The sequence below is a fragment of the Arvicola amphibius genome, chromosome 4 (genome assembly GCF_903992535.2).
Source record: "Arvicola amphibius chromosome 4, mArvAmp1.2, whole genome shotgun sequence".
In the NCBI taxonomy this organism is placed as follows: domain Eukaryota; kingdom Metazoa; phylum Chordata; class Mammalia; order Rodentia; family Cricetidae; genus Arvicola; species Arvicola amphibius.
The window spans coordinates 37,556,116-37,566,384 of NC_052050.1; the positions used below are offsets into that span (position 1 = coordinate 37,556,116).

General features: G+C 47.4%; 2 protein-coding genes across 2 annotated transcripts; both read right to left on the minus strand.

Moving 5' to 3' along the window:
• Positions 1–374: 374 nt before the first annotated feature.
• Positions 375–2,723, minus strand: LOC119813421 (WAP four-disulfide core domain protein 18-like). Its single transcript, XM_038328734.1, has 3 exons — positions 2,520–2,723; positions 1,718–1,866; positions 375–575 (listed from the first exon to the last, which is right to left on the minus strand). The coding sequence occupies exons 1-2, from the start codon at positions 2,581–2,583 to the stop codon at positions 1,718–1,720; spliced, it is 213 nt and encodes a 70-aa protein (XP_038184662.1). The 5' UTR covers positions 2,584–2,723; the 3' UTR covers positions 375–575.
• A 5,504-nt stretch (positions 2,724–8,227) lies between these two features.
• Positions 8,228–9,103, minus strand: LOC119811434 (WAP four-disulfide core domain protein 18-like). The gene is made up of 2 exons (XM_038325373.1): positions 9,025–9,103; positions 8,228–8,376 (listed from the first exon to the last, which is right to left on the minus strand). Exons 1-2 carry the CDS (start codon positions 9,101–9,103, stop codon positions 8,228–8,230), a joined length of 228 nt encoding a protein of 75 aa, XP_038181301.1.
• Between the last annotated feature and the right edge of the window lie 1,166 nt (positions 9,104–10,269).

Sequence of the window (10,269 nt, forward strand, 5' to 3'; positions counted from 1 at the left end):
GAGTAGGAGATCCAGTCCAGCAGGAGGTTGTATTGCCTTAGAATAGGGAATTCCTGAGTCTTTCCTGCTCCTCCTGAATCATGACCCAGTAAATGCAGTCCCAGCAGGCCTGCTTGTTGGGACATGCTCACTTCATTTTGTTTGCTTGACCAGACTTAAGGTTATAGAATGCATGCAGAAAATAGTCTTCTGTCCTCTGCCATGTTTGCAGGCACAGACACAGCATGGGAAGAGGGATTATTTAGGGTTAATTTGTACTGATCTGCCGGGATCCTGTGGGCTCAGTGAGCATGGTACTCTGGAGGCTACAGGGATGGCTCTGCTAATCAGAATAGTCAGTAGGATGCACAAATGGAAAGAAATCTTCAACAAGACAATGCTAAGGATTATTTATTTTGGGGACAAAGAATAGAAAGCAGTCACAACATGAATAGGTTTTCATCTTCTAAGGGTGCAATTCTAGGGCAAGAAAGTAGCAGGCGTGGATTCCGTGGATTCAGAAAAAAATCTTCCAGAGGTGGTTAGCATTCATGCTTATGGGTATCGAATCCATCTTTCCACCATCTGTCATCCGTCTACAATACAAATTTGATCATGATTTTCATCTGTTTAGAAAGGTCCAGCTGCTCAGCCCTCACGCTCTGCTGGGCAGCTCATTACTGTTTGGATGTGGCCTTGGTGTCCTGTCCCCACCCCCACCCCCACCCCCAGACACCGCAGCGCTCGGGACAATCATCTCTCCATCTCCCAAGAGGGCTGGCTTGTCTCCCACCATCTGAACTTGCCATCCTTGTCTAATGGGCTCTGTGTATCCTACCTTAAGCTTTCTCACGCTGGATGTCCACGCTTGCATCTCTCCTGCTCTCCTCAAGTAAAGCTGGTCACCATTATAAGAACTTAGTAGACACTGGTGCCGCGCTCATGCTGACACACAGGGCTGCTTCTCCAGACTAGTTATATTTACTGTTTAATCTCCATCCTACCACTTGCTACCTGATGTATAAAGTATTCAAATGGATGACGGTTCCCACTCACTTCCCTATCTCTCCCCCTCCTTGAACACTTGCTCTCTGGGAGAGTCAGCCCTCTTAGTCTGGGGATGGGAAGAGTGCGATATCCCAGTTTATGACCATGTGGTCCTTGTCACGGTGACTTGTGTCACTGTAGTCGCTGAGGGGATCTTTGCAGAGGAGAGGACACAGAGCCTGTACCCCAGTGTCCTGCTGCCATTGACTTCCAGTTTTTTCTCTCTTTGACACATCCAGAATCTTGTGTGCAGTCAATGGACAAAGCAACATAAAACTGTCCCACCAAAGTCCCCTGGACACTCAGTTACTCCTTTGGACATACCTTGGCTGGATATGGTAGTTTGAATGGTAATGGCCCCCCATGGTCTTATATATATTTGAGCACTTGGTCCACAATAATTGGCACATTTGTGGACGGTATAGGAGGTGTGGCCTGGAGAGAGGATTGGGGGTGTCAAAGGCCCACATGATTGCCAGTTATCTTGCTCTCAGCTTCATGACTGTGTGTCAAGATGTAAGCATCAGCTACTGCTCCAGCGCCATGCCTGTCTGCCTGCTGCCATGCTCCCCACCATGAAGGTCATGGACTCCCTGTCTGAAACTGTGGTCCTGATAAACTCTTTCTTCTCCAAGTTGTCTTGGATGTGGTGTTGCAGCAATAGGAAAGCGAGACCCTGGACTGTACTCACCTAGGAAGCAGGAGATTTGCAGACATGACCACACCCATTGCTGCAGCACTTCAATTTATCAGGGCAGGAATCATCTCCAGAGCATTTCTCAATACAAATTCCAGCACTATTTGGGGGCAATGTGGGACAAGCTCCAGGTTTTTCTAATCCTGAAATACACAGTGATGTTTATGGAGCCTGAAGCAGTCGGAAAGACAAGGCTAAGAATTGATGCTAAAGGTCTAAAGCCTGGTCACCTGCAGGAAAGCAGCTAATTCTGTATTCTCCTTTGCTCCCCAGGGCTCTTCCCTCAGCTTCACCCAGCTCCAGTCTCTCTCTGAGGCCTGAGTGTTACCTGGCCGTGGGAGAGTGTGCTCCCTCCCCAAACCCTGTAAAGTCTCAGCAGAAAGAACCTTCCACCATCACAGCCCCTTCTGTACATCTGAGAAGATGCTGTAAACCCTCTAATGACAGCCAGACCTCTCCCATCCCACCATACCCCAGCTTCATCTCTGAGCAATGGCTCCTGTGACCCCCACATTCAAGGCGCATCTCCAGCGTAGAGGAACTGCTCTGATCTCTACCCCAGCTTCTGTCAGATTAACTCTCTCTCTCTCTCTCTCTCTCTCTCTCTCTCTCTCTCTCTCTCTCTCTCTCTTTCTCTCTTATATAAGAAATGTGGTATGAGCACTCATATAGGTCAAAAGGTGAGTTTTGATCCACACAGTAAGCACATGGCTTTCCCTTGTGGCCGCCAAGTCTCAGGCCCTGGTGACCTTTGAGCGCTCTCTACTCTCAGACTGTATTCCCTTAGCACACTTACCTGTAGTAGAAGACAGAGTGCAGGCCATCAAAGCCAGCAGAACCAAAACTGTGGATGTCTTCATGTTGGCTCTGACTGTGTTGAACACACACACATACACACATCAATTTATAGTCTCAGCAACTTTAGAAGCACACGTGTGACAGGAGGCAAGCAATCAGCGAGTACAGATAAAAAAGAACTCTCCAGAACATGCCTGCGGATATCCTGGCTCCTTCTATTTCGTAACTGGCTTCTCTCCAAATACAACCAAAGTATTGTTTCTTGATAGGTAGGCTAGATAGCCAGGGGAAATCTAAGTACGTTTGAACACCAAGTTCCTCTTTACAGCACAGCTTAGCCCTTTATGAATGGGTGAGCAAAGGACAGCTCAGAGGGAGAGCTGAAGCCGAGAGGCCACCATGGAATGTCAGGGCCATCTGGGGCTTCCCAGGCATCAAGTTCTGTAAGGCTGTGGCCTGCTTCTGGGAGAGACAGAGCTTGTGTCATTTGGAGCTCTACAGATGAGATCCCTAAACAATTGTGGAATTGATTCCCCCTCTAACCTGCCGAAGTAGGCAATGAGGTTTCCCCTGGAAGAGATGGATACTCAAAGATTTCCAAGTGACTAGAGCCAGTACAAAGCAGGCAGGCTCCGCTGTGATGGTTGGTCTTCTTAGACCCATGCTTTTCTGTAAGATAGGACTTTAGAAAGAAGGCTGCACCAGTGATGGGAGCCACAGGAGAACATGCCACATCCCTAGTTGCTGAAGAGAGTGCCTGTCTCTTTTGTTGTCCCAATTATAGACTCCCAAGAAAGAGCTGTGGTGGAAAAATGCCAACAGCTGTGCGGGTACCATAGCCATCAGGTGGCTGACTTTGGAGTTATCTTTGCAGGTTACTTCTCAGGGATTGGGGGGGGGGGGAGAGGTTGTTTGGCTACAAGCTTTTTGCTCCATGTGTTTCCAGTCCTTCCTTCAGATTGAGGAAAACAGTCTTGGTGCCTGTAACTTTTCCCATTCTGCTGTGTGTATCCTATGTCAGAAACAAAGACAAATCATGTGTGTTTGTTTACAATGTCATAATTCATGGAATAACAATAAATTCATAAGATCCAGCAGTTGTTTTCTATTTACCATTTCTTTTCTTTTTTTCTTTTTTTTCTTGTGACAGGGTTTATCTGGCTGTCGTGGAACTCACTCTGTAGATCATTCTGGCCTCCAGCTCACAGAGAGTGTCTTGCCTCTGCCTCCTGAGTGCTGGGATTGAAAGCATGGGCCACTACCACTTGGTTTAAGACACACCAGTTTTAATGGAAGAAACCGGCCAGGCAGTTTTTCTTTCCCTTGTAATCCTGGCAAATGCAAACACACTTTCTTTTATTCCAACCTCAATTACTAATACTAACTCTCAATCACACATTACACAAAACACAGTAAAAATACCGCTCCATCAACATACACATATGTACTTATACATGTGCTACAGAAATGGCTGTAAAGGGTTAATAGACCACAGCAGAATTCAAGAGGTTTTAGAAGTCCTGAGGAGCAGACAAACAGAAGAATCTAGGTTTGAGCTAGATTGACAGGTAATGACCCAGGGTGGAGAGGAGAGGCTGGAGAAACTATGGGGACTGCAGGTCAGGTCACATCCGGTCACCTGTTTGAAAACAAAGCTGTAAAGTTGAGTTTGGCTGCAGAAGCAAAGAGCAGGATCAGCCTGGATGAAGGAACCAGAGATCAGATGGATGGCAGATTCAGGTGGTGAACAAAAATTAGACAGATGAAGGAGCTATAAAGGAGACCTAGTGTAGGGTAATAGGGTCATCCGAAGAAATCCACTCTGACCCTGAAACCAGGGTCAGCCAGCAAAACAAAACAAAACAAAACAAAACAGAACAAAAGCAGCACAAAACCTCATCCTAGCCCAAAGACCAGAGCCAGTGAAAGAGACCACCCTGTCCCTAAAACCAGAACCACAGAAACACAGTCTGACCCTGAGCCAGAGCCAAGGAAACACACTTTGGCGCTAAGACCAGAGCCAGTGAAAGAAACACACCCTGGCCCTGAAACTGTTAGGGTCTTAAGTCCCTCAAAGACCACCAGACATGTATGCAATTGGCAAGAGTGTTTAATGTTCGAGATAAAAAGAGATCCAGCATGCAGGGGCCACACACCCGACAGAAAAGCAAAATGACAATGACCCCATGAGAAGCTCCAGGCTCCTTTTATACACAGCTAAAGGAATTCTAAAGAAAGTGAGGTCATTCTATCTAGGATTGGCTTACATGAGTGCCGATCAGACTAGTACATTTCTGATTGGTTAGGGTTAACAGGGGCGGACTAAAGCTATAGTCTTTGCAATTTTGGGCGGGCTTGAACAAATCCCAGGATCTGTCCTTTTTTGGTCATTGCCTTGAGATACTGAGAGGCTGGCTTAGATCTGATACAAGCAGTTTCCCTGGTGACCTCACCATCGGGGGCATTGGTGATTGATTGTCCATAGTATATGACTTACTCAGAAACGGCCTGTTTAGTTTCAAGAGGCGGGAACTGAGGCCTAATTTTTAAGTGAGTTATTAGGATCTTGGTATGGTATGATATCCTGGCCCTCTCAAAAGTAGAGCCAAAAGGCTAAAACGGGACAATGAAAGAAACACACTTTGACCCTGAAACCAGAGCCAAATCTGCCCTTGATTAACTGAACATGAAACCTACCAGTCCCTGAGCAGAAACCTTCCACTCCTTGAGCAGAAAATCTAGACAATCTAAGCTTGTCCAAGCTCAAGGGGACCAAAATCTGACCAATTCCTCCCTGAAAATCTCTGGCTCTAAGAAGGTATCTATAGCCCCTCTGCCTGTGCAGTTGGCAGCTGTCCTTCTCTATCCTGGCAGAGGCAGCCACTCTCCTGGATTCCTCCTTCCCAGATAAATCTTCTGAAAGAGTTTTGGGAGAAAATCTTCTTTCGCCAGTGTGGAGCAGAATCTGCTGGGAAGCTCCCTTAGCGGAGCAGAGCAGAAGAAGCAACTGACATTTTTCCTGGGAAGCTCTCTTAGGGGATCAGGGCAGAAGTAACAACTTTTCACCAGAGCCAGGGCAGATTGCTATGTTTCTGCAGAGGTTTTCCATTAGCAGAGTAAAGCAGAAGAAGTACCATCTTGGGCCTGAGCTGAGAAGAAATGGATACCTCTGCTGGGAAGGCAGAGCAGAGATCCTCTGTGATGGCCCCTCCTCTCCCTCTCCCTCTCCCTCTCCCTCCCTCCCTCCCTCCCTCCCTCCCTTCCTCCGTCCATCCCTCTGCCCCCTCCCCCCTCTCTCTCTCAGAGAGGAGCAGGCTTGCCACATCCTGCAGGGTGACCATCCCCCATTGGATCCCAGCTTTAGGTACAAGCTGACTTCCTGACAAGTCAGGATACCTTTCTCCTCGCAGGGCAGGTACCCAGCATGCCTTCCCTTCACAACTATAGGTAGAGCCTGACTCCCTGAAGAGTCAGGATACCTTTCCCTTGAGAGCTGTGACACTTTAACTCCCTGACAAATCAGGGTACCCTTTCCTCTGAATGTGTAACCCTGGCGTGGGGGTGAGGGTGGGGTGCATGGGCACATGATGGTGGGTATCTGAGGACATCAGAGTTTGGTGTAGAAGTTCCTTCTGTTTGTGTGTTGCTTTCATGGGATAATGAATAAAGAAACTGTCTTGGCCTAGTTGATAGGGCAGAACTTAGGTATGTGGAGAAGACAGAACTGAATTCTGGGAGAAGGAGAGCAGAGCGAGAGAGCCACCATGGAGCTACATGCTAAATCTTTCCTGATAAGCCACAACTTCGTGGTGATATACAGATTAATAGAAATGGGTTAAATCAAGATGTGAGAGTTAGTCAATGAGAGGCTAGAGCTAATGAGACAAGCAGAAATTTAATTAATAGTTTTTGTGTGGTTATTTCGGGTGTAAGCTAGCTAGGTAGCCGGGACAAACAAAGGGCTCCTCTCTGGGCAACAAGAGTTGTCAATATGCCCGGAGCAGGAGTTATAGGAAGTTGTCAGCCACCTGTAATAGATATTGGGAACTGACCTCAGGTCCTCTGAAAGAGCAGCATGTGCTACTAACCCTTGAACCTACTGCCCGAGCCTATGAACTCATGCTAAGCAGAACCCACAACCCAGAGGTCATGGTCATGCTCCTGGAGTAGGAGATCCAGTCCAGCAGGAGGTTGTACTGCCTTTGAATGGGGAATTCCCTGAGCCCTTCCTGATCCTCATGAATTATGACCCAGTAAACGCAGCCCCAGCAGGCCTGCTCGGTGGTACATACTCACTTATTTTGTTTGCTTGAGCAGACTTAAGGTCACAGAATGCACCCAGAAAATATTCTTATGTCCTCTGCCATGTTTGTAGGTACACACACAGCAGGGGAAGAGGGATTATTTAGGAACTACTTGTCCTCTATACTGGGACCTAGGTGTTAATGGGACTCTCTGGAAGCTACTGGGATGGCTCTGCTCATTGGAATAGTCAATAGGATGCACAGATGGGAAGAAGTGGTCAGCAGGAGAATGCTAAGCAGTATTTATTTTGAACACAAAGACTAGGAAACAGCGACCACATTGTAGGCTTGTATCTTCTAAGGATGCAGTTCTAGGATGAGGAAGTAGCAGGCCGGGCTCCTTGGATTCAGAATCTTTTGGGGCTGATCGTCAGTCAGGCTTACATGCATCGACTCCATCCTTCTCAGGGCTGCTGGCCGTCTACAATACAAATTTGATCATGATTTTCATCTGTTTAGAAAGATCCAGCTGCTCAGCTCTCACGCTATGCTGGGCAGCTCATTACTGTTTGGATGTGGCCTTGGTGTCCTGTCCCCACCCCCACCCCAGACACCACAGCTCTACGGGACAATCATTTCCCCATCTCCCAAGGAAGGTCTGCAAATCTGCCACCTTTCTCTACTTGCCTTCCTCCTCTGGTGGGCTCTGTGTAACCTGACTTAAGCTTTCTCCTTATCGATCTCACTCTTGCAATCTTTCTCCCCCGCATCCTGACGCCAGGCAAAGCTGGTCACCATGATCAGAACTTAGTGGAGTCTGGTGCAGCGCTCATGCTGACACCCAGGTCTGTTTCTCTAGTTACATGTACTTCCTACTCTCATCCCGTACAGGCCTACCTATTGCATACGGCATTCAAATGGACGAATATTTCCATTTACTTCATTATCTCTGTCCCTCCCAGGAAAGCTTGCTTCCTCCTGGGCTGGGGATGGGAAGAGTGCCACATCCCAGTTCATGACCACGTGGTCCTTGTCACGGTGACTTGTGTCACTGTAGTCGCTGAGGGGATCTTTGCAGAGGAGAGGACACAGAGCCTGTACCCCAGTGTCCTGCTGCCATTGACTTCCAGTTTCTTTCTCTTGGTCACATCTAGATTCTTGTGTGCAGTCAGTGGACAAAGCAGCATGAGACTGTCCCACCAAAGTCCCCTGGACACTCACTACGCCCTTGGATATATCTTGAAAGGATTTGGTGGTTTGAAAGGTTAAGGTACGCAAAAGCTTATATATTTGAATTTTTGGTTCATAGCTGTTGGAGCTTATGTGCAAGAATAGGAGGTGTGTCCTCGCTGGAGGGGATGTGTCACTGGAGACAGGAGCAGGAGTTTGAAAGTTTCTTCTCCAAGTTGTCTTGGTCACGGTGTCCCAACAATAGGAAAGCGAGACCCTGGACTGTACTCACTTAGGAAACAGGAGGTTTGCAGACATGACCACACCCATTGCTGCAGCACTTCATATTCCCAGGGCAGGAATCATCTCCAGAGCATTTCTCAACACATGCTCCACCAGTATTTGGGGGCACCTTGGGACAAGCTCCAGGTTTCTGCAATCCTGAAATACACATTGATGTTTATGGAGCCTGAAGCAGTCGGAAAGACAAGGCTAAGAATTGATGCTAAAGGTCTAAAGCCTGGTCACCTGCAGGAAAGCAGCTAATTCTGTATTCTCCTTTGCTCCCCAGGGCTCTTCCCTCAGCTTCACCAGCTCCAGTCTCTCTCTGAAGCCTGAGTGTTGACTGGCTGTGGGAGAGTGTGCTCCCTCCCCAAACCCTGTAAAGTCTCAGAAGAATGAGCCTTCCACCATCACAGCCCCTTCTGTACATCTGAGAAGATGCTGTAAACCCTCTAATGACAGCCAGACCTGTCCCATCCTACCACACCCCAGCTTCATCTCTGAGCAATGGCTTACATGAGTCCCTCATCCAAGGCACATCTCCAAACTAGATAAGGTTTCCTGATCCTTAACCCAGCTTCTGTCAGAGGTATCTCTCTCTCTCTCTCTCTCTCTCTCTCTCTCTCTCTCTCTCTCTCTCTCTCTCTGACAGAAAGATAAGAAATAAAGAGTGGTCACTCCTATAGGCCATAAGGAGTTTGCTCTAAGCAGATGGCAGAAGACTTTGCCCTGTGGCAGCTGAGTCTCAGCCTGTAGTGACCTTCGAATCCTCTCCTGCTCTCAGCTTTATCCCCTTGGCACACTTACTTCCAGAAGACATAGGATAGACCGTGTCCATCACAATGGCGATCAAAACCACCAAAACCAAGACTGTGGGTGGCTTCATGTTGGCTCTGGCTGGGCTGAATGCACAAATCAATTTATACCCTCAGTAATGCTAAAAGCCTGGGTGTGACAGGAAGCAGTCAATTGAAGTATAGAAGTATAGGCAAAAGAGCTTCCCAGAAAGTGCCTGCTAATGACCTGATTCCTTTTTCTATTTCACAACTGGCTTGTCTCTAATTACAATTAGAGTACTATTTCTTGATAGGTAACATAGATAACTAGGAAAGAAAATTATGTATGTTTTAGCACTGAGTTCCTCCTTAGAGCACAACTTAGCCCTTTATACATGTTGAGCAAGGAAAATAATTGCTTCTGTGTAGCTCAGCAACTCACTGAAGTGAAGCCGAGACAGTCATTGTGGAGGGTCAGGGCCATTTCAGGCTTCCTGGATATTCAGTTGTGTGTGATGCAGCATGCTTCTGGGAGAGAAGGTGCTTGAGTCCTTTGGAGTTCTCTAGATGAGACCTTTAAAGAGGTGTGGAATCTGGGCCCCTCTCATCTGCAGTAGGCAATGAAGTGTACCCTAGAAGAGATGGATACTCAACCTTTTCAAAGTGGCTAGAGCCAGTTCAAAGGAGGCAGGCTCCCCTGTGATGGTTGATTGTCTTAGACCAATGGTTCTCTATAAGACAGGTCTTTAGTGAGAAGGCTTCACTGGTGAGCACAGCAGGGATGAGAGCCAAAGGAGGTACGGAGGTACGCGGTGTCCCTAGTCCCTGAGGAGTGTGCCTGCCTCTTTTGCTGACCTAATTATGGACTCTCGGAGAAACAAGTAAGGTCGTAAAATGCCAAGAGTTGTCAAAAAATTAGACAGATGAAGGAGCTAGTGTAGGAGACCTAGTGTAGGGTAATAGGGCCATCCGAAGAAATCCACTCTGACCCTGAAGCCAGAGTCACCCAACAAAGCAAAGCAAAACAAACAAACAAACAAACAAACAAACAACTCACCCTAACCCAAAGACCAGAATCAGTGAGAGAAACAAGTTGGTCCTCAAACCAGAACCACAGAAACACAGTCTGACCCAGAATCAGAGTCAAGGAAACACACTTTGACCCTAAGACCAGATCCAGTGAAAGAAACACACCCTGGCCCTGAAACTGTTAGGGTCTTAAAGAAGTCCCTCAAAGACCACCAGGCATGTATGCAGGTAGCATGAGTGTTTAATG